The sequence below is a fragment of the Nannobrachium achirus genome (assembly GCF_963921795.1).
Source record: "Nannobrachium achirus genome assembly, chromosome: 4".
NCBI classification, from domain to species: Eukaryota; Metazoa; Chordata; class Actinopteri; order Myctophiformes; family Myctophidae; genus Nannobrachium; species Nannobrachium achirus.
In genome coordinates, this window is record NC_137813.1 from 48,162,056 (window position 1) to 48,185,372 (window position 23,317).

The 23,317-nt window shown below is 43.9% G+C and overlaps 1 protein-coding gene across 1 annotated transcript in view; it reads right to left on the minus strand.

Moving 5' to 3' along the window:
- The window catches only part of LOC308283692 (protein sidekick-2-like), a gene marked incomplete at its 3' end in the record, with an annotated part of 114,699 nt that overhangs the window by 86,710 nt on the left and 4,672 nt on the right, over positions 1 to 23,317 (minus strand). The window contains exons 2-5 of the mRNA XM_080724159.1: positions 20,963 to 21,069; positions 19,962 to 20,109; positions 16,338 to 16,471; positions 1,026 to 1,137 (exon numbers count right to left, since the gene is read on the minus strand). Of these exons, the coding sequence (XP_080580285.1) occupies positions 1,026 to 1,137; positions 16,338 to 16,471; positions 19,962 to 20,109; positions 20,963 to 21,069 (501 nt within the window). The remainder of the gene's footprint in view (positions 1 to 1,025; positions 1,138 to 16,337; positions 16,472 to 19,961; positions 20,110 to 20,962; positions 21,070 to 23,317) is intronic.

The window sequence follows — 23,317 nt, forward strand, 5'->3', positions numbered from 1 at the left end:
TACCATTTACAATGTTGAGGTATTTGTACTTTACTTGAGTATTTACTTTCACAGACCTGTATGGCAACATGACTGGTGTCTGTCATGTTGCCATACCTTAGCAACAGGCATGATACATTTTTTTAAGAAGTACATTTTTTTTTCCCGTTTCTACAGTTTCTTGGGCTGGATATGGCAGCCTGGAATGGTTGTTCAAGTGCAGCTAAACTTGGCATATTAGTAAACGTGCCACAATTAACAATAATGCATTGCACCTGTGCAGCTGACCTGCGGAACCTGCAGAAAGAATATACCATTTTGTCAAGATGGGTAGAATACAAGTGTGGAGAATATGATTACCTTGTTAAACTCACCCACCGCTATTTTTAAGACCCTTCTAATGGTCCACACCGCCAGGATTTTGCCTACCTTTAACGTGGGCGCGCGCGCGAATCCATTGCGCGATGGTTCACCGATTGCATTCACAATACGATCCAGGCAGGGTAAGCAACAAAGCACTACAGCCTTCCATCGCTCAAAGCGAAACCGACGGAGCGCCACGCTGGTGTTGCACAACATTGAACCGGATGACATTTCGGCAGACAGGATACAGGCGTCGTTGTCCCGCCCCCCCATTTCCGTTCTGGAACATCCAGATCCGTTTTTTGTGAATAGGGCGGGTCCAGAGAGCGCTATGGACGGCGAATCGGCGATCATACTTTTTTGTTTTATAGTTATTAAAGCTAATTGATAACTCGTCATATTCGTCATAAGCAGAGTGGACCCATAACTATAGCTCGTCAAACTCGACATAAGCAGGGGATGAGTTAAAGTGACCATTTTGTAAAATGTTGCATTTGTAGTTATTTTACTGTAATTTAACAACATAATAACCAGCACAGATAGACAAAGAGATATTAAACTTTTATTTCCCCCCTGGACCCAGGGTATGGCAGCTGCATACCCCTGCCATACCCAATTGACGCCCCTGGTGTGCGTGTGCATGTGTATGTGTGCTGGTGTGAGTGAGAGAGAGAGCCACACACCTGGCGTTGGCGATGCACTCCATGACGGCCTCAGTCCGTCCTACAGTCACACTGGTGTTCCTGGGGGAGACGATGATGGAGGGGGCGATGGGGTCCGCGGGTCCCCCCACATCTGCACGCACGCACACGCACACGCACACGCGCACACGCACACGCACACACCCACACACACACACACACACACACACACACACACACGCACACACAGAAGGAACGAAGGGAGAAATGAATAAAGGAAAAAAGAAACACAGACTGACCTCATATCTCGACTGCGCATCTACTCAATATAACCAAGTGTTTACGAGCGAGTTCTTACAGGGAGGCTGACCATCCATCACCGCTACCTAGCCGCGGCGCACACCCTCGCCTCAGCCTCCCCGCGTGCGTTATTAATACCCGCCTTTACTTTAGATACCCCCCCCCCCCCACTTTTTTTTCCCTTCTTTTTTTTCCACTGCGCACAGCATTTCCCGAGCACGGCGGCGTTAGCCCAGGTGATAGGAACCATTATGTAGTATAATTGAGACAAACAGAGACGGCGATTAAATGCAACACCATCGCTCACTGGGCTGCTCCACGGTGAGCCCCGCGGGCCAGCCATCGATTCGCTGCCCTCAATCAGTGATCTCTCCCTGAATCTGGTCTCAAACCAGACCCCCCCTCCACCCTCCCAATCACACACCCCTCCCCGGAGCACCAGGTACGAGCGTGTATATGTGATCAAATATATTATGTGTGTTCCATTTCCGTGCACATTATTAGTGTACATGTATAAGGTGGCGGCCCATGATGTGAAGCTAATTCAGGCAGACCTTTTTATTTTTTTATATTTATACAGTAAATTGTTGTCGGGTGGAAACCATGTATGTACAAAACCTTTTGTTTTGTATTTATCGTTTTTGAAATGATTTAAACGAGTGAAAAAAGCCAAAATACAAGCACACAACGCCTCGCTGCGCGAGGCGTTGTGTGCTTGTAGATGAGCTGTTTTCACTACTTTTGTGCGATGGCCTAGTATGATGAAGCAAGGCTTTACTTCGCGAAAAAACGTACAAATTTGAAATTTGGAGATAAGAGGTTTCTGCCCGACAGATAGGTATTCTTTTATCGTGGCCCTATCTGAAATCGTGCTTTATTTTTACTTTCTTTTTTGTTTTGCCGTCGCAGCGTTCTGGCTGAACTCCAAGTATATGAAGAACCCCGTGAATAAACAACACTGCCTCTTTAAAGAGTTCTTTTCTTTTTTTTTTTTTTATTTCTTTTTTTTTGCCAGGCTCCTTTTGGAACTGCCTCTATTCCCTCCCAAGCTGTTCCAATGTGAACGTGTGCTATAGTAATTCAATTGTATCGTGATGTGCGGGGCTTAAGATGTGAGACGATCCAACAGTCATAACTGACAAGGCGCATATTTTTTAATTGGCATCGTCTTCGTTTTTCCCCCGCGCTGCCCGAGTTCCTGTAATAAGCTTTGATTGTTGAGTTTCACCGTTCCCGGCGGAATAAACAGGGTCATACCGATGTTATGCTGTACATGTTTTCATCTGCAGAATAATTAAACCTAAGTCTTTTTTCAAATTAAAAACAACTATATTTAATGACTTGAATTTAGCGTGAATTACTCACAAGCACACATAGGCACGCATACCAGTTTCAGGTATTGGGCCGTTTGATTTATACTGTACATCGTCACTGTCGGGCAGAAACCTTGTATCTCCGAGTTTCAAATGTATGTTTTTTTTGGTAAAGCAAAGCCCTGCTTCATCATAAGACCATCACACAAAACTAGTGAAAACAGCAGATCTACAAGCACACAACGCCTCGCGGTGCGAGGCGTTGTGTGCTTGTAGATCGGCTATTTTCACTCGTTTAGATCAGTTTTAAAATGATAAATACAAAACGAACAGTTTCGGACGTACAAGGTTTCCACGCGACAACGACGATATTACATTCATATTCATTCCCATTCTCCTCCTTGATGTGTCATTGTTTGGTATTTTTTCTCTCCTTTTTGTCTTTGAGGCTGAGTCTCAAGGTCCCTCGGGGGGTTTCAAAGTGTCACCTGCTGAATTTATAACCCACGTTTCTTCATTCTTAAAAAAAAAAGAGTAAATAAACGCATCAGGTATACTCAATCCAAACTCAACTTACAATGCCAGATCACAAGTGAAAAATGGATCAAAAAGGACTAAATAAATGCGGGGTCCAGTAGTTCAGAACTCTAATCTGATTGAATTTTGATTGGATCAAATCTTGCAAAAAAGTCATTCCGAAGTCAGATTAGATCAGAATTTACAATTTAGGCATTGAGCAGACACTCCAGAGCGATTTACATCAGATGAACCCCAGTCAAAAAACAACAGGGTAAACGGTCACGCAAGTTGAGTGCAAAGCAAGCCGCTTCAAAGAAACCAGCATAACAGGTAAACATCAAACCTACCATCCATCTGTCTAAACTACATGCTATCCAAACAACATCACGTAATCCTGTCTTGTTCTTGATCTGGATCAAACCTGTGTTGTTCAAAATGTTTAAGTAGGATTGGGATGCCGTTGATCAAAAGAAAATCAAGGACTAACGCTGATCCTGTGGATTTACAGTAAATAACATTTAATAAAAAAAAAATACAACATTTGTATCATGTATAGCAGGGGTCTTCAACAGGGGGTCCTCAGAGTTACTACAGGAGTTACTCCTCCAAATCTCCCGATCCTTTTTATATTAACAACTTGAACCCTAGTGTCCATATTCTGAGAACTGTAGCCAAGAATAGCAGATCTACAAGCTCGCAATGCCCGCTGCTGCGAGGCGTTGTGAGCTTGTAGATCGGCTATTTTTGGCAAAGAGGTTTGGTGTAGAGGGGAAAAAGAGCAGACTAAGTACAGAGTGAAAGGTCAAGTTTAGTAAGTATTGAAGGTTCAAGTGGTTAAATATCTGAAAACGGAATTAAATTAATACAAAATACACTGATGATTGTGCTGTCAAATGATGAACCTATACGGAATCTATGAACAGATTGTGGGGGTCCCTGCTTCATCTCTCTCTCAACTAAGGGGTCCTTGGCCTGAAAACGTCGAAGACCCCTGATGTATAGTGTATATACATGTATTTATTCATATTTTGCAATGAATTAAAAGTCCTACTCCTACCAGAATGCATGCTATTGAACAATACCCACATGTCAGTGCCTCTCCACTGAGAAAGACTGAATAAGATGGCGGTGTAATTGGTCGTTTCAAACACACAGCCATTAAACATCCATTAGCTGATGTGCTTTGGCTTGTGTTCAATTAAATCAATCATGCCTAGGGCCTATAAACTTTATGTTCACTACACCAAAGTGGTGGAACCATGGACTCAAAAGGGGCGCTAATTTCACTTGCTGCATAAACCCACGCACATGCTGGCAGGTTTTTGGTGCTTTTGCCTCAATAGTAGATCAATTTAATTGCACTAAGGGTGCAGAAGTAACGGCTGTAGCAAAAAGAAACGATACATTTGGGTTGAAATCACCTGGAATGTGAATGCCATGGTATCTGGCCATACGATGACCATGGAGTGGGAGAACTATAGTGTAGATGGAAGAATCTGAAGGGCAAGTCAATAAAGAACCATGCTGAAGCAATAGGCGAGCCAGCCCTTCAGGAGAGGTGATTACACATATGGGCTTCTTGACATTATTGGAGGTGAAAACTTGCAAGCTCTGCAAGGGACTCAAGGTGTTGTAGGGGGCGGCGAGCCTGCAATGTTGGAGGAATGCGAGCCAGTGGCTCCTATATGCAGAGGAAACATTTATTCTGGATCACGGCCCTGTTATTGAGGAGAGAAGCCACAGGAGCTCAGAAGCGTTCTTTTGCCAAACAAAGATGATGATGCCTATAAATCACTTCTTAAATGAGAAACCCAAAGAGCGGGAGTACAGATTGGCACAGGAGGAAATCTTCCTTACCGAACTACAGCAAACCAAAGACAGACGTGAGGTTAACTTCTTAAAAGCAAAATACTGGCCTCGCAATAAATTAAGAAGAACTCTGAACATTCTTTACTTTTAAACTTTTATTTACATTATTATTCTTTTATTTAGTATTTTTATTATTTAAAACGTGTTCAAAATATCCACAGTGTTTTTGTGAATAATGTGATCATAATATTTAATAGTTTATTTATAATGGGTTTGATGACTGGCTGTTTAAAGTAAAAGGAAGATATATTATCTTTGTTTTAATGTGCTGTTTTCCGTCTCTTTAAATAAAAAGCACTTAACATGACCCCATGCCGGCTACACTGTATGTTGTTCTTTACAAAGCTAGCCTACATTGTGATATGTAATCCCATTTAGAGCACTGTTAATCTGGATGTGGTCATCTTGAATAGTTTGTATATGGATTAGGGGGAACCAAAACCAATGTTGCTTTGAAAAACAACATGTACAAAAGCAGAGCTCTGAGCTGTTTCTAGAGACATAAACAATATACATAAATGAAAACCTGAAACAAATACTTGGAGCAGAAATATGAAAAGAAACGGGAACATCTTTAACTGTTCCGAACGGATGCATTAATAAGAAATCTCCATTACTGTCTGAATAAAAATATGTTTACGTTAATCAACAATCAACATTTGATATCATGAATAATTATTGTGACCAAAGAAATCGTGATTTACGATATCATCGCGATAATCTAAATATCCCCAACATCCATTATCCAGGGGCGGAACATTTGCCAAAAAATAGCAGATCTACAAGCTCACAACGTGTCGCAATGCGAAGCGTTGTGAGCTTGTAGAACGATTTGGTAGATTTGGTAGAGAGTGAAAAAAAGACTGTGTCAAGTATGTATATTATAAGTACGTTTTACCAATAGAGTGTTTAAATGGTACCGGATTTGCAGCTCGGCAAATAAAAGGTGATTTGATCCCAGTGCATGACAAAGGACGATATCACGATAAATGAAATCTCCACGATTATCGTGAGTGTTCTTTATCACAATAAACGATAATATCGCTTATCGTCCTATCCCTAAGAGCGGCTGTCTTAGAACCTGAAGGTTCCCAGGTTGGTCCTGGCTGTCGAAGTGTCCTTGAGCAAGGCCCTGAACCCCTAACAGCTCCAGATGAGCAGGTTGCATAGATCAGTGGTTCTCAATCTGTGGGTCGGGACCCCCAGGGGGGTCACCAAATTATTTTGAGGGGTCCCCAGATGATTGGCTTAATGTGCAACATTGTTTTCCTCACTCAACAGTAAACAAACCAACAGTTGAAGTGTATAGACTATAGAGGGTTTATGCACATTTCTAAAGTGACAATTTAAGGCATTTTTAATACCTCTAAAATGATAAATTGCCAAATGTTAGACGCCTCGCGTTGTGTGCATGTAGATCTGCTATTTTCACAATAGAACCGAGTTATCAAAATGTAATTCCTCAACTCTTTGTGCTCGTCAGGGTGGGGGGTCCCCAGTTAAAATATGATTCTTTTGGGGGTCGCGGCCTGAAAAGGTTGAGAAACACTGGCATAGATAGTTTCCTCTGCCGTCAGGGAGTGTATGGGTGGGTGTGAAATACATTGTAAAGTGCTTTGGAGAAAGGTGCTACAGTATGTAGTTCATTTAATAATAATGAATTGCATTTTTATAGCGCTTTTCCAAGTGCTCAAAGCGCTTTACAATGGTTCATTCATTCATACATTGGGATGTTTCACTGGCTGCTCTTATAGAAAAGGTGCTGCATGCCGCAGCCAGCCCTTATTGCCAGAGAGCAATGACGCCGCATGTTGTGTAGCTACAGTAACTGGCTCTGCATTACCAGCCATTATATTGAGCAGCATATCCAGTTGCCTCACACTAGCCAACACCAATTCATCCCACTATTGAGCTCAATTTACCTTTGTTCATCTGTGAATTTCATGGATTGAAGTTGATAAACAGGTAATTGCAGGTGGTAAATAGGTACTCTATCTTGATTGGCTGAAATTGGCAACCCACATGACACTGAACAAACACTCTACAGCAGTGATCATACCAGAATATAGAGCTTTGACATTTTAATACAAATCTTTCGTTTTAACCTAGCCTACCCTATCTCTGAAGATTTGTATAATATTGTGATGCATACTGAATATGAATATGAAGTGCAACATTAAATGCGTTGTTTGTTTTTTGTTTTTCAATTCTGCCACAGTGTGAAACTAGAAGCAGTGCTCTTCCGAGCACAGGTCTCCACCAGGCCACACAAATAGCCCTGTTATAGCGCCACCATGAGGGCCATTTGAAAAATTTGGGGCAGAGGTTCTGAATTGGCATCCAGGGAGTGTGTGTGCTCATTTTGGGATCGACCGGGCCAATGGCGCCGGAGATTAGCTGCTCACAAACTGCGAGGACGCACGCACGGACGGACGCACGGACGGACAGACGGACGGACACACGGACGGACGGAGGGGAAAACATACTCTCCCCCATGCCTTCTGCTGCTGGAGACAATGAATTACAAAGACTTTTCTTTAGCATATAAAGATATGCAAATACATATTTGCACCGAAACAAGTTGTTAACGCAGAATGTACAGCCGTTTCAAACTCTTGTATTTATCTGTAGATTGGCCATCTGTATTCTTGCATAGCCAGACAATCAGAGTTCTGTATATAAGTTTGGTGATGAATAAATTCAAATTCATTAGAGCGACCCTCCATATTGCATATTGAGATGCAAGCATCAGGATTGGTTTCCAAGGCAGTAGGCGTTGGTTTGTTAGCAGAGGGTTTCTCTAGTGCAGTGTTTCTCAAACTTTCAAATGTCAAGGTCTTCCCTTAACTCTGACCGTGTACAAATGGAACTAACGGGTTCATTTGGTTCCATTTGTACACTGTCAGAGTTACAGACTTGTATGAGTCAATTTAGACCCCCTAAAAAGGAACCCACAGGACTTGAGAACCACTTCTCTAGTGTTCTAGCCACTAGATTGAATTTATTTCCACAGATGTATCAGTAGGCGGTGATCTCTGATCGTCTGGGTACGCAAGACAAGAGTAGGCTATCTGTATCTCCCCAATTGGTACTCCTCTTGGGTTATTCATCAAGAGTTATTATCAGTTATTATTAAGTTATTTATCAAAAGGGGAGTGATGGCGGCTAAATCTGTCATCCCTACAACTTTAAAAGCTGAAATGAATGAGAGATGTGTCTGTGACTGGCTGATCTGTGTTCAACATCAGGGAGTACAGTATGGGATATCTATTTACTGCCGGTTGCAATTAGAATTGGGTCAAAAGGTAGGCTTATTGTGTTTGTATACTGTTGTTTTATTATATCCTACTTTGGGAAGATCCCCCATTCAACTTTCTGAACAGCTAAGCCAGGATTGAGTGGATTGTTTTTTTTACTCCCTCTGGGTTAAATCCCTGACCCAGTGTATCTCTAAATTGCATTGAGTTGGCAAATGATTACGAAGCAAGCAGCGGTCTAGCCCTGACAAAGAACTTTCATTTTGTTCTTCGGACAGCTTAATTGATTTTATGCTATTCGTGAGTTCCGCGTCGTTTTTCATTCATTTTTTTCCCAGGCTATCATCAATCTATTCATCAGAGGCAGATCAGGAAAAACTCTAACTAACACGCTGTTATGTACACAATGTGCCCGAGTCCAAACATTGATATTAGCTGATCAGATAAGAGATATCATCCATCATGTTTGTTTATGTATTTGTGTGTGTGTGTGTGTGTGTGTGTGTGTGTGTGTGTGTGTGCGTGCGTGCGTGTGTGTGCGTGCGTGCGTGCGTGCGTGTGTGTGGTGTGCGCGTGTGTGTGTGTGTGTGTGTGTTAGTGTGTGTGCGTCTCATCTACGCTACAGAGAACAAAACGAATACAGATATATCTAATACAAGCATTTATCAGCTCGCCTGGCACTGCTGGGGAACACGCATCGATCAGCGCGTTCCGGTTCCGGTACTCAGCACTTGCCGGGTTAAATAGGGTGAAATAGGCTCTCTTTAGGCCTTCTTTCCCCCTCTCCCTCTCCTTATACTTCCCCCTGAACTTTTTCTAGTTGATCGAGCTCTGGTCTGACGTCACACAACATAAACCCTTGCCTAATAACAGCATTTTAGTCAGGAACACTCACGTCATAGTAGATTTGACGATTTATTGCAACAAATGGAATACAGTTAAACTTACTGTAGCATTAAAGGGCTCCGCGTTCGAAGATGTTCCCTGAATTTTATTCAAGCAGCTTATATATGCAAAATCAGAGAATGCTAAGCAAAACCCACATAGGGACACAATAGCAGTACAATAGCAATACATTGACATAAGCTTGAATCAACAGACGTAAATCAAGTATTTGAGCCTATGCCAGACTCTGATCAAAAGGTGGAGACTGGGTAAGGGTGGAGGAGGCAGCTAAGAGGCAACTGATCCGAAGCTTCGGATCCAAGACAAGCAGAACTATAGGGAATGCGAGCTGTATTTAAAGGAGCCTCCCTTACTGATCGTGAGCTCTGATTGGATTATGACAATGTGACGTAATGCCATGCAGATCTGTGAATGAGGAGTAGGAAAGGAGCTGACTGACAGCTGATTACCGCGAGGCGTTGTGTGCTGTAGATCTGCTGTTTTCACTACTTTTGTGCGACGGCCTTGTATGATGAAGCAGGGCTTTACTTTGCGAAAGAACGTACACATTTGAAACTTGGGAGATACGAGGTTTCCGCCCGACAACGACGATATGCTGAATTGTGCTAACGTCGGTTGTGTCCAGTCCATATATGGGCATACTATCTGCATGCCTTCAACAGTCACCGCCACAACTTCAGTAGAAGATATTAATATACTAATTATTGTGCGGATTGATAGTTTTCATACTGAGCGTCATTAATGAGCATTCGCTTTGGACTGAAGCCTGACCCCCTTCACGTCATATCTTTTTCTGTGAGATGGATGTTAAATGTTTGATGTTTCTCAGCACTGTGTGAAATACAAACTGCACAAATGTACAGTATTTTCCGGACTATAAGGCGCACCGGACTATAAGGCGCACTGTCAATGAATGGTCTATTTTCGAACTGTTTTCATATATAAGGCGCACCGGACTATAAGGCGCACATAATAAACGCTACCGTTGCGTTATGCATCCAACAGATGGAGCTGTGCTAAAGGGAATGTCAATGAATGATCCATATATAAGGCGCACTGGACTATGAGGCTCACTAGTTTTTTTTTGAAAATTAAAGGCTTTTAAGTGCGCCTTATAGTCCGGAAAATACGGTACAACTAGATGTTTGATGACGGATATAAAGACCCCGTTAATGTTCACAACGCGGTGTTCAATGTGCATTCTTCCTATAGAGCAAAGCTGGCACACACAGGTACACACTAAAATCCTAATTGTTAATTTAACTCAAACGGAGCTGAATGGACCCACGAGGGCCCATTTATGTCCATAATTTCCTTTACAGCACTTAAAGTACAAGCAGAGATAATCACAAATCACTTGAACTGCTTCAAAGTGGTTAAAGTATGAGGCTATTACAGCTCAAGGTTTTCTTAACATCCTTTTTTTTCTTCAGTTTTTCGATTTTCCATGAAAACACCAGAGCAATAGGTTAGGCATTTCACATATTTTTTGGAAACAAAACATCTTCGTTTTTTAGATGTGTATTTTTATGATCTGGTTCGTTGCAGTTGGCCGCCACTGTCAGACAGTCTTGCTGGCGGGCACAGGGGCTAGAGGTGTCGTGAATGAGATATGGATAATTTCGGAGAAGCGTTTCGCCATTCAGGAGGTGATTGAATAGGTAACATCAGTTCACACTGAGAGGGCAGACACTTTTATTGAGTTTCCAGATGGTGAGAGTAGTAGTGGTGGAGACGAGTGAGAGGAGGAGATGTGAGAAAGCCTGGACAACTTGTCAGGTCAATGCCCATATATGGGCATTGACCTGCCCATATACTTTATTATGCTTATGTCAATTTGGCCACCGATAGGGAGGCCGCTGTCACTGCAACTCCCAGACTGATTTGTGCTCCCACTCCGCCACATACATATTAGTCACAAGGCATTAACAATCATCAAAACGTCCTTTATCATAGCCTTCCCCCCGCCCGTTGCCCCCCGTGCCCTGTCACACATGCACAGTACAGAGCCAAAACCTGTCATCACGTGCACCACACGGTAGGGCATTCACGAATAGTGATTTTTTTAATTCGGATTATTCGACCTTAAAGTATTTGAATAGTCGATTATTCGACAGGACTGGCTAAACTGGCAAATATTAAGTAAGCAAGAGGCGGACATTGTGAAAATAGCCGATCTACATGCTCACAACGCCTCGCGTTGCGAGGCGTTGTGAGCATGTAGATCGGCTATTTTCACAATATTTATCTGCGGAACCGAGTGCTTGTCAGGTAGCCATAAATTATAACTTCCAGCAGAGGTCGCTAATATTCGGACGTTGTGTCTCTCCTGGAGTTATAAGGCAGAGTCAAATGGCTCTCGCTGGTTGAGCCTCAACGTCCATATTCGCCTCAAAACATGTATAAATCAAGAACTTGCTCACCTCATCGTCGAAACAGCTTTATATCTACCGATGAGCCCACTCGTTGGCATGTGTTAGTCCATATGTTTCTAATAAATTAATGTTTACTCAAACTTCTCAGAGTCTCATCGCTTTCCTTGTTTTTGAACTGGTTGGGTAAAAATGGCCGAACATATCACGTGACGTTGATCGCCGTTGCGATTCGCTCATACTAGGACATGACGTTTTTGTATGCGGAAGTATTCCAACGTTCTGTAGTTCTGAAGCGTTCTGAAGGCGGAAGGATTCTGACGAGGAAACGCGAGTCTCGGAGAAGTTTGAGTAAACATTAATTCATTAGAAACATATGGACTAACACATGCCAACGAGTGGGCTCATCGGTAGATATAAAGCTGTTTCGACGATGAGGTGAGCAAGTTCTTGATTTATACATGTTTTGAGGCGAATATGGACGTTGAGGCTCAACCAGCGAGAGCCATTTGACTCTGCCTTATAACTCCAGGAGAGACACAACGTCCGAATATTAGCGACCTCTGCTGGAAGTTATAATTTATGGCTACTTGTCAGGGTGGAGGTCCCCAGTTCATATATGTTTATTTTGGGCGTCACGGCCTAAAAATGTTTGAGAACCCCTGGTATAGAGCATTAACAAATTCATCCACCAGGGGCATTGACAACTCATTCTTATGACTTCCTATCTAGCCAAGCTTTATAAACTATATTTTTTAAAGAGAAAACAATAAAAAAAAAAAGAAAATATTCGACTCCGGTGAACAACGTTGAATAGTGACTTTGATATTCGAATATTCGAATATTTGGTGAATGCCCTACCACACATGATGGAGGGAGGGCGTGGCCGTGCCTCCTGGCGGAGATTTGTACTCCACTGAGCACTCCAGGTCAGTGGATGAAACGCATCAAATAGGAAGTACGGTATCCATACCCATATCATATCATATGTAGAGATGATACGGGTGCCATGGCATTGGTCCGAAATCACATTGTTCCTACATCCCATTAGTCAGAATCTGGTGACGTTAACCTGAAACTATGCCTAAACCTAAACCTAACCCTAACCCTAATCTCAGTAAAACTATGCCTAAACCTAACCCAAACCCTGACCCTAACCTCAGTAAAGCTATGCCTAAACATAACCCTAAAACCTAACTAAATTCGGACTAATGAGAGGTAGGACTAATGAGATTTCGGACTTATGGGCAGTCCCCATGGTACGATGATCGTTATTATCGTTTATTGTGATAAAAAACACTCACAATAATCGAATCGTGGAGATTTAAGTCGTAAAATTATCCTCCGTCATGCACTGTAATCAATTCACCTTTTATTGGCCGAGCTCCATATGAAGCCTCTATAATTGGTTAAACGGACCTGGAAATAACTTACTTGACACAGTATAGTCTTTTTTTCACTTTCTACCAAATCTCTTTGCCAAAAAATAGCAGATCTGCAAGCTCACAACGTGTCGCAATGCGGCGCATTGTGGCGCATTGTGGCTCATAGAAATGAATGGAGATAACTGTTCATGGAGAAAATTTTTATAAACGCATTTATAAAAATATGTGATCACAGAAATCTGTATTTCCACTAATGTTTTAGTGAAGAATTGTAAACCGCAATGAATAAATATTGTATTATACAGGAGTTACATAAAAGTTCAATTATAATAACGTGCTTTGATCTGATATTCAGCATGTCAAACGAATGCTGAACTTCTACCCACATTTCTTGACAGTGTTTCCACAGCTAGCTTTGTGTTTCTATCTCTATCAGGAAAGAAAAGGTATGCAGGGCTTTTTCTATAAGCATAATAAATATAACCGTGAGTCATTAATGGGCTCGGTAACTGCATTTGCATGAACAGGGGCCAAAAGATACATTAAAATATTGATTTAAATTTAAGGCATGCATTAAATTCTGCCGGGCCTTCCCTCGGCCAACCCTAACCAACCAATCACAAGCTGCTCTAACCCATGGCAGACCCCGTAACTCTAAAACAATCCCTATGTGTATGCATGCGTGTGTGTGTGTGTGAGCGCATGGAGTGCACTTGATCATACACTGCTCCCAGTGTCATTTTCATAAATCGGCTTGGGTGTGTGTGTGTGTGTGTGTGTGTGTGTGTGTGCGTGTGCGTGTGCGTGCGCGTGCGTGCGTGTGTGTTAGGGATGGGACGATATGAAAATTTCATATCACGATTATTGTGACAAAAGAAATCGCGATTTACGATATTATCATGATAATCAAAATCAATTATCATGGGGCGGAAACATTTTCCAAAAAATAGCAGATCTACAAGCTCACAACGCGTCACGTTGTGACGCGTTGTGAGCTTGTAGATCGGCTATTTTTTTGGCAAAGACATCTGATAGAGAGTGAAGTATGAAGTAGTATGAAGTACATTTTACCAATTATAGAGGGTTTAAGTGGTACAGGATATGCAGCTCAGCAAATAAAGGGTGAATTGATGACGAAGGACAATATCACGATAAATTAAATCTCCACGATACGATTATCGTGAGTGTTTTTTTATCACGATAAAACGATAATATCGCGTATCGTCCCATCCCTAGTGTGTGTGCGTGCGTGTGTGCGTGCGTGCGTGCGTGCGTGCGTGCGTGCGTGCGTGCGTGCGTGCGTGCGTGCGTGCGTGCGTGCGTGCGTACGTACGTGTGCGTGTGTGTGTGTGGGACTTTATAGGCCTGTTCAATCAGCCCATAAGAGTTGTGTTGGAGTGAAGCCTAAAGGATGCTGTGGGACTGTAATGGACCTGTTTAACCAGAGGCAGAAGGGCACAGCAGGAGAAAAGGACAACTATTGTGGGTGGAAGGTAATGGTTATGATTGCACAGTGAAAATCCTCAGCGCTCATTTAACTCTGAGAGGGTAGAACCTTATCCAAAATGGACTCAAATGGATTTTTACACACTCTCAGGGGTGAATTCACAACGAATGGATTGCAACTGCGCTGATAGCACCGTGGAATTGTGCATTATTACTCGCAGCCGCTATCCGTGCCATCTCGGGGTCCGATTCCAAAACAATATTGCGCTAATGATACTATGACAAAACGCCAGGGGCGTCCAAGGGGTGGGACTGAGTTACCGGGGCCCAAGGTGGAGGGGCCCAAATAACGTTATATTGAAAAATAGCAGATATGCAAGCTCACAGCACGGCACCGAGTGTGAAAATGTGTGAAAATCTTTGAATATATGTATTTTTTAAGCGAACATTTCTAAATCAAATTTTGCTTCTGGGGGTCCCTGGAACTAAATATTTTGAGATCGGGGTCCGTGGCCAAATACATATCATCTTGGGGGTCCTTGACATAGGTTTCTTGCACAGATTTCCCTGATTTTTCAAAAATAGCAGATATACAAGCTCGCAGCGCGGCACTCGGTGCCGCGCTGTTAGCTTGTATATCTGCTATTTTTCAATAGTTAACATTCATGGGGGGCCCGCAGTGAATCCTTGTACCCAGGGCCCAGAATTTGGTGTGACGCCCCTGGAAAACACACACATAACGTTTTGCAGCTGAGTGCAACTTGGCCTTTGTTTTCAATCTGATCGCAATTATGTATTTGGCAGTGAATAAATGGTGTCTTTGTCCTACACTATTTATTCGGGTGCTGATGCATCTTTGACTGTAACTGAGGAGTTTGTGGAGGCGTAATGTACAGTAGTACTGCAGGCCTGGCAAAAGCCAGAAAATCCCAATGTTGTAAACAAATGGCAAATTTGATAAGAGGTCGCTGGGCACGGTCACACATCCACATCAGAAGTGTCAGTGTCCGGTTTTGCAGCAATTGATGCATGCTCAAATCGGCTGAAACATGGGAGTTCAACATGATGATGAACTTTGACATTGCATCACTTGGCAGGCATTTCACTTGTAGTTTCATTTCAGTGAGCCAATCACTCCAACATAAGTCAAAAGAACTAGACACCAGAAAGCACCAACAGGCACTGGCCACAATCCACAAGACAACATGGGTACTCGACGCAAGTGACGCCTCGGCATGCGTTGGCCGCGCTGTGACCACACCCTAACCATTGGAAATGTTACGCTCTTTTGTCCAAAAATCATATTTTACATGACCGGTCCTTTTGTGAATTTGTCCCTCAGAGTTGACTGTGTACGCATATGTGAACCCAACAGAGATTTGACCTTTTCCACCAACAAGGCTTCCTTCTTAGCAGGGTATCCATTCATTCAGACAACATTGTATAGCTTATGGATTCTGTCTGTGATCACTTAATGTGTGCTTGAATATGGTCTATAACATGGTGTATAACACTGTACAGCAATACAAAAAATGCTAACAGCCCGGACTAGATATTACCATTGGCCTTTGGGTTATTCCTTTAGCATTTCGTGTCCCTCGACGATCAAATGACAAATTAGATCTCTACCTGCTTATATGAAGTGGAAATAATTGTTCACCAACTGAGGGCAGTGCAGCCACTGGGGGGCGCTAAGGATGCTTTGAAATTGACTTTATGACTGGGGCCACCTGTTGAACAGGTGCTCCGGTGCTGAACTGAGAACAGAGATGAAGAAGAAAATGTGGACTACGACATTTGTATTTGCAGCCAGCTGCTGGCGCAGTCTGTTGATAAGAGATAGCTGGTGGTGACTCACACTGTCCTTGGCTTGGGGTGTTGCAAAGGTGCATGTAATGAGTGCCTTTGAGTGTGTGTGTGTGTGTGTGTGTGTGTGTGTGTGTGTGTGCATGCGTGCGTTGCCGTATGCATGTGCGCGCGCACTTACTCTCTACAGTGAGCATGACAGGCTGGCTAGTCTTGTTGTCTCCATTCTTGTCGTTGACGGCCTGGGCGTAGTAGCGGCCGGCGTCGGGGGCCACCGTAGACAGGATCACCAATGTGTTGTCCAGGGTGATGGCACTGGGCAAGTATTCACACACACACACACACACACACACACACACGCACACACACGCACACACACACACGCACACACACACACACGCACGCACACACGCAGAGATGAGACAAACACTCATATCATTAAAACCCATTTAGGCCTAGAATTATTGAATGCTTTAACCAGTGAAAAATAGCAGATATACAAGCTTGCAGATCTGCTATTTTTGAAAAAGTCGTGAAAATGTGAGCAAATCTTTGAATATATGTTATTTTCAAAGCGAACGTTTGTAACTCAAATTTTGCTTCTGGGTGGTCCCTGGAACTAAATATTTTGAGATGCGGGTCCGTGGCCAAATAAATATAATGTTGGGGGTCCTTCACATGAAAAGGTTTGAGAACCACTGACATAGTAATCTCTCAAGAACAGACTAACTGAGCTCCAGTTAAGTGAAAAGGACCTTTTCTTTGACGATGGCTGGCCAGATTGCTGACATAGAAATATAGGGTTTTTCAAAAAAACCTTAGAAGGATTCAAAAGACACTTATAGAATCGGGTCAAAATTCAAATTTTCACGATTTTTCGAAAATAGCAGATCTACAAGCTCACAGCGCGGCACTTGGTGCCGCGCTGCGAGCTTGTATATCTGCTATTTTTCAAAAGTTAAAGCATAAAATAATGACACACAATATGTGTACCCGTTCTAAATGGCTTAACCCTGTGACTCGTTACTTCCGTGAGTTAATAAATCAGTCTGACTCGCAGAGTCCCCTTCTATAATGCATCATACACAAGCGCACAACACTCACACACGCACACACACACACACACACGAATAATGTGTGACCAAGAGGGACGTGCAGTGGATAACAATGTTAGCCGCGGCTCGCCTCCGAGGGCGCGCCGAGCACAGCTGGCGCGTCGGCAGGTTCACGGTCTGACCAGGTGAGAGCGGGCTGCGCGAGATGAGGGCTGACACTGGTCCGCCGCCAGATTAGCGTCTGTGTATCTGCCAGCGTGCAGGATAAACAGACTCAAACTCCCGGACCATTAGGGGCCGCGGCTCTCGCCAAGTCAACACGCGCCTCGACATCCGCAGCCGCACGCCCGTGCATACCAATGTGGCCCCGACACGGAGCGAAGGCAAACAAGCGGCGGCGAGCGCACAGCTTCCTGTCAGTGCCGCTCAGCATCATAAAATGGAGCTTAACTGCTCCACTCCGACCCAATAACAGTCGACCGCATAGTGGCCGGCTCCTGAATAACTTGAAGCGGGGGGGGGGGGGGGGGGGGGGGGACCTGCTCGGGAGGTGGAGGGGGGGGGGCTTTTGTGCTTTTTTTTCCTGCTCCCTCTGCGGCGCCAGGCCATCTCTCGGGCGGTCGTCGTGACGCAGGCGTTTCCGTTCCGGTGCATCCCCCGCCGAGACGACGTGATTCCAGGTAAACGTCCGAACGTCTCCGCGTCAACTGTGACATGACGCAGCGCGGCCGCTGAATAATAAATGCAATGTGGCTTCTGCCTGTCAACCTGTCCGACTGGGATGGCTAAATGAATCTCCCATGATTAGCTGGGACACACCGGATACACAGAGGCAACGCTTGGATACACACGGTAATGTAGCCGTGCAACCGTGCATGCGCCATGCATCCTGCATCACCGACAACCATATGCGATTTTACTGGGGTGGCAAAGGGTGTTAAAATAATTTATATTAGTAAAAAGTAAGTAGTAAGTAAGTAGTAACCACAGTTGTAAGTAAAAATACAATATTTGGATCTGAGATGTAGTGGAGTAGATAGGCCCAGTAGAGTACTGGAAATTGGACATACTCAAGTAAAGTACAAATGCCTACAAGTGCAGTCAGTTAGACCTACTCAAGTAAGTAAAATACATTTTACACACAAGTTGTTGCAAATAAGTAAATAAATCATATAGACATATGCTCATGGTGTCTAGAAAAAGCACCTGTTTTTGTTTATATTGTATTATTAATTAGGTAAAAAAGAAACCTTAAAAACCAGTTAAAACAGGATAAACCGCACAAAACCCTGAAAATCTTCGCGCGCGCTTGCACGCGTGCATGAGGAACCCAGCCTGTCTTGTACCCCCTGCTAGAAGAGGCTAGAATTGCCTACTGTATGCCGACAACATTACTTGTCAGAACACACAGCGAGAACGTTCACCTAAAACATGAATTAATGCATCCCTCTCGCATGCAGATAGGGTAATCACATGCAGTCTCATGGATGTTAGACACTTGTGCGTATATACATACTGTATGCACTATACACACACACACACGCACACACACACAAGACACACGCACACACACACACAGTCGGACACGTCCACTGTCAGTCAAAAACACATCATCAATTGACACCTTTTGTCCAATTTTGACTAATTGGCTCCCCCGCTGCCCGTTCTATCCCCCCCCTTCAATCATCAATCATCCCGGTTGCAAAGTCAATAGGGGCGTGCCATGTATTTATTTGTTCATTAAGTATTCCGCTCAACCTAACACTGTGTGTGTGGGCGGCCTGCAAAAATGAAATGAAATAAATTTGAATACATTAGAAATAAATGTGAAAGTATTGTTGAACGCCTTGGGATTGAAGCGTTCGTTCTGGCTCTGGTTTGGCCTTATGCTCTCGTAGCGAGCGTGTGGACAATGCACGTTGTAGACACAGAAAGTGCATGCAGCGCACCCCACATTCTGCATGGCCAGGAATACGTATAATCAAGCACGTGCACACATAGGCATCAAAGGGGGCTTGAGCCTCTGCCCTTTTATCCGTCTGTAAAAAGTGCCCTCTCCAGACCATGAATGCAGTTTTTACCATGGTGAAAGCAATGCAAAGGCCCTCTTTCCATGCCATACTTGAAGGCAGCACCCAAGAGAATTGCCTTGTCCAAACTCGCCTGAACCTGAATGCTGCTTCTTATTAGAGAATTGCCCTCTCTGAGAATTGACTTGATAATGCTTAGTTCAGTGTGGTATCAAGTGCCGAAAATAGCCGACCCTGCAAGCACACAATGCGTTGTGAGCTTGAAGGTCTGCTATAGATCTGCTATTTCCACCTAAAGGCCAATATAGAAACTTCAGCCCCTGCCTCTCTAAAGGGAAACACACACTGGACGCGGAGGTGGCGCGGAGGCGGCGCGGAAGCGGCACGTCAAAACATACAGCCCCATTATTCTCAATGAACTAACCCACACCGGCGGCGTCAGACGCGCGCATCCGCGGGTCTGCCGCCTCGTCTGCCGCGCCGATACGCCGCTGTTCTATTTTTCCAGCGTTGCCGCACGGTGAACATGTTCTCCCATGGTTCTCCCCACCGGGGGAAATGGATGTGCTGTGTGGCAGCGCGCCGCATCCAGTTGGGGTTACCGCGCGGCACTTAGCGTGCGTCGATACTGCTGCGCTGCGCAGCCGTCCGCGTTCAGTGTGTGCTCCCCTTAACATTCTCTGCACGTCCCTGCGTATGATAATAAGGCTCTGGATTTACATGCGGCTGCTGGAGGGGATCTTCCGGCCGTCTCTGAACCATGTGATCTGTGGTCTGGGGAAGCTGTGGATCCGTGGCGCGTGGATGAGAGCTCCCTCGCCCTGAGACACGGTCTGTGAGCGCTCGGCCTCCGCAAAGCCACCCATATCTGGAGAGGAAAGGAAGGGGAAAGACAGGCGGGAGAGTGTGTGAGAGAGAGGGAGAAAGATGGTAGATAAGAGGTATAGTCCAGTTCAAAATGTCCAAACATGAATGGTTTGTAAAAATGTTCGGGGGATTATGAAAACTACCGGTATATCTTTTTGGAAACTTCAGAGTCTAACAAACCAGAAAATCCATGATTCCATTTGCAAAATCCCTAGGGGAATTTTTGACAGCTGCTGAAAATTTGTGTCTCATTCACTTACTATACACTATAATAAAAAGGGAAAAAAAATACCCCCAATGAAATCTGCTTTAAGTACTGTAGCATGTGAGGGGTCAAACTAGGGTGTTTTTAATGATTCTGAATCCAATGCAATCATTTGTTTGTAGCACAAAAAAAAACATTCCTTGGGCTGAAAACGGCCCGACAAAACTATGGTTTAGTGATGATGCGAGTCATCACTTTTCACAGTTTCGCGGGGGCTGTTTTTATCCCAAGGAACGTTTTTCAGGCAAAACAAATATATAGTTTGCATAATCCCACGAAAATGTAACAAAATTACACATGCGACTTGACAACTAAACAAAAAAAGAGAATGAGAGAGAGATATTAGCACTGGAGAGGCGGATGTTTGAATGCATGCTGGCGGCAGAGCGCTGTTCTTTGTTCTGCACCTCACATTAGCTAAGCTCCTTCAGCCGGAGTGACTCATCCTAGCACTAAGGCGACGGGGCCTTATTTCACACAACACCCTCCCTCCGTCCTCTCACAGCAGCTCCCTCCATGCACTCCTTTAACTCATTTAAAGTCGGGTTCACGTGTCCCTGTAAAAGGGGAAGAAGATAAAGGCACTCACAGGCCACCTGCACTTCGGTGCTGCACTGCATTATGGCGCCCACGCGGTTCCTGACGATGCAGCGGTAGTGGCCGGCGTGCGACCGGTCCAGGGAGGGAATCAGGTACCTAGTTGGAGACACACACACACACACACACACACACACACACACACACACACGCACGCACGCACGTACAGCACACATCACACAGCACCATTAGTCCAGTTGTGTAAAGCAACTAAGTACATTTACACATTTTTACACTTTTTAATTATTTGTACTTTACTTGAGTATTTCCAATTTCCAATACTTTTACTTCTACTCCACTACATCTCAGATCCAAATATTGTACTTTTACTCCACTACGTTTATTTGAAAACTTTTGTTACTAGTTACTTTGCAGATATAAAATATTATAAAACATACAGATATTGTGTTCAGACAGGATATTGTGTTCAGACAGTGACAGAGACGGTCGCATATCACTACAGCTCCTAAAAGCTCAAGACTTTCTTCCTTTTTTCTTTCTTTTGTTTTCTTTTTATTGATGAAAAGAAAATCTGAACACTCTTATTAATTCATGAATACGTAGGATAGGCATTCACAAGCTTTCAGCTTGTGCCTATTCCTTTTGATCACCTGTAACAATGATTATATGAATGTATGATCTGTATAAATGTATGAGATGATCAAATAAACTAAACTAAACTAAACTACATGAACCAGTTTAGCCCTATTTTATTTGCTATTTTCAAACATTTAGTACTTTTACTTTTGGTACTTTAAATACATTTTGATGCCAATACTTTCATACTTTCACTCAAGTACATTTTGAATTCTGGACATGTACTTGTTAGGCTGCAGCCACACCAAAATACCTAGAGTGGAATCCGCCAATGCATTTCAATGAGAACGGAGCGTTTTTTTTTTTTTTTTGCAGAAATCCTCTAGCTGCATGAAACCACTCCATTCTCATTGAAATGCATTGGCGGATTCCACTCTAGGTATTTTGGTGTACGGAGTACATCTACAGTGCAGTATTGATACTTTTACTTAAGTAAAACCTGTGAGTGCTTTTCCCACCACTGCATTAGTCACCATCAGCTTGATAGACAGGGCCCCGCTTTGTCATTGCGACGCTTTCATTCCCTTTCCCGGGATGTTAAAGAAGTCGTAATCTGTTTCGGACGACAGAAAGCGCAGGTGCAAAATGGAATTCCACTTGTGTATACTGGTCCCATTGCAGCGAGCGTAAGTGCATCTAAGGTGGGTGAATAATGGTCCGCCTTGGTGCTGATGATGTGGCGGCAGAGATGAGACGTGAAAACCGTTTCAAATGAGTACGTTCTTTCACAAAGTAAAGTCCTGCTTCGGCATAGGCATCGCACAAAAGTAGTGAAAACCAGGGACATGCTGGGCCCCTGATTCAGCCCGGGAAAAAGAGTTGGAGAGGCCCTCATTGCACTCTCTATAGCGCTGCTGCTACTCAAAGATTTGCCATTTCAGATCATGACAAGTTGGCCAATTACATGAGTTATACTGTATATCATCGTTGTCGGGTGGAAACCGACATGTCCAAAACCGTTAGTTTTGAATTTATCATTTTAAAAATGATTTAAACTAGTGTAAACAGCCAATCTACAAGCACACAACGCCTCGCACCGCAAGGCGTTGTGTGCTTGTAGAGCTGCTGTTTTCACTACTTTTGTGCGACGGCCTTGTACAAAGGCTGACATTTTATTTTTATTTTTTTTCCTAATGGCCGGCCTGGACCGGCCGGGAATGAACCGGCCGTTCGGGAGTTGTCCCGCTTTTCCCAATGGCCAGCACGTCCGTAAATGGAATTCCACTCATGTATACTGGTCCCATTGCAACGAGTGTAAGTGCATCTAAGGTGGGTGAATAATGGTCTGCCTTGGTGCTGATGTTCGTGGCGGATGAGGCGGCAAAGGGGGGGGGGGGTGTGGGGCGGGATAAAACAGAACATCTACACAAGCAGTGATCAGTAAAGACCTCAGCACTGTAAGCAGTGATCAGCAGAGATGCAAGCAGAGATCAGTGAAGACGCAAAAAAAAAGCCCATCTGTCGCTCTATCAAACCAAATATGACGAACGCATCTGGTCTGTTCCTTCTGGCTTTTGCCGTGACGCAGTCACTCTCCCGCGGATGATGTGCGAGCAAGGTAAATACCATCTTGATAAGCTCCACAACACTGTGTCCCCTTTAATTGGTCGGCTCAATAAAGCCACTTAGAAGTTAGCGAGTCCAACCCCGGCCATGTTGGCCCCGCATCGCTACTCGGGGGATGGGGGGGCTGTGGTGGTATGCGCTTGATTCCTCGGCTAAATGGATTCCAGTTTGCCTCTTTGATCAG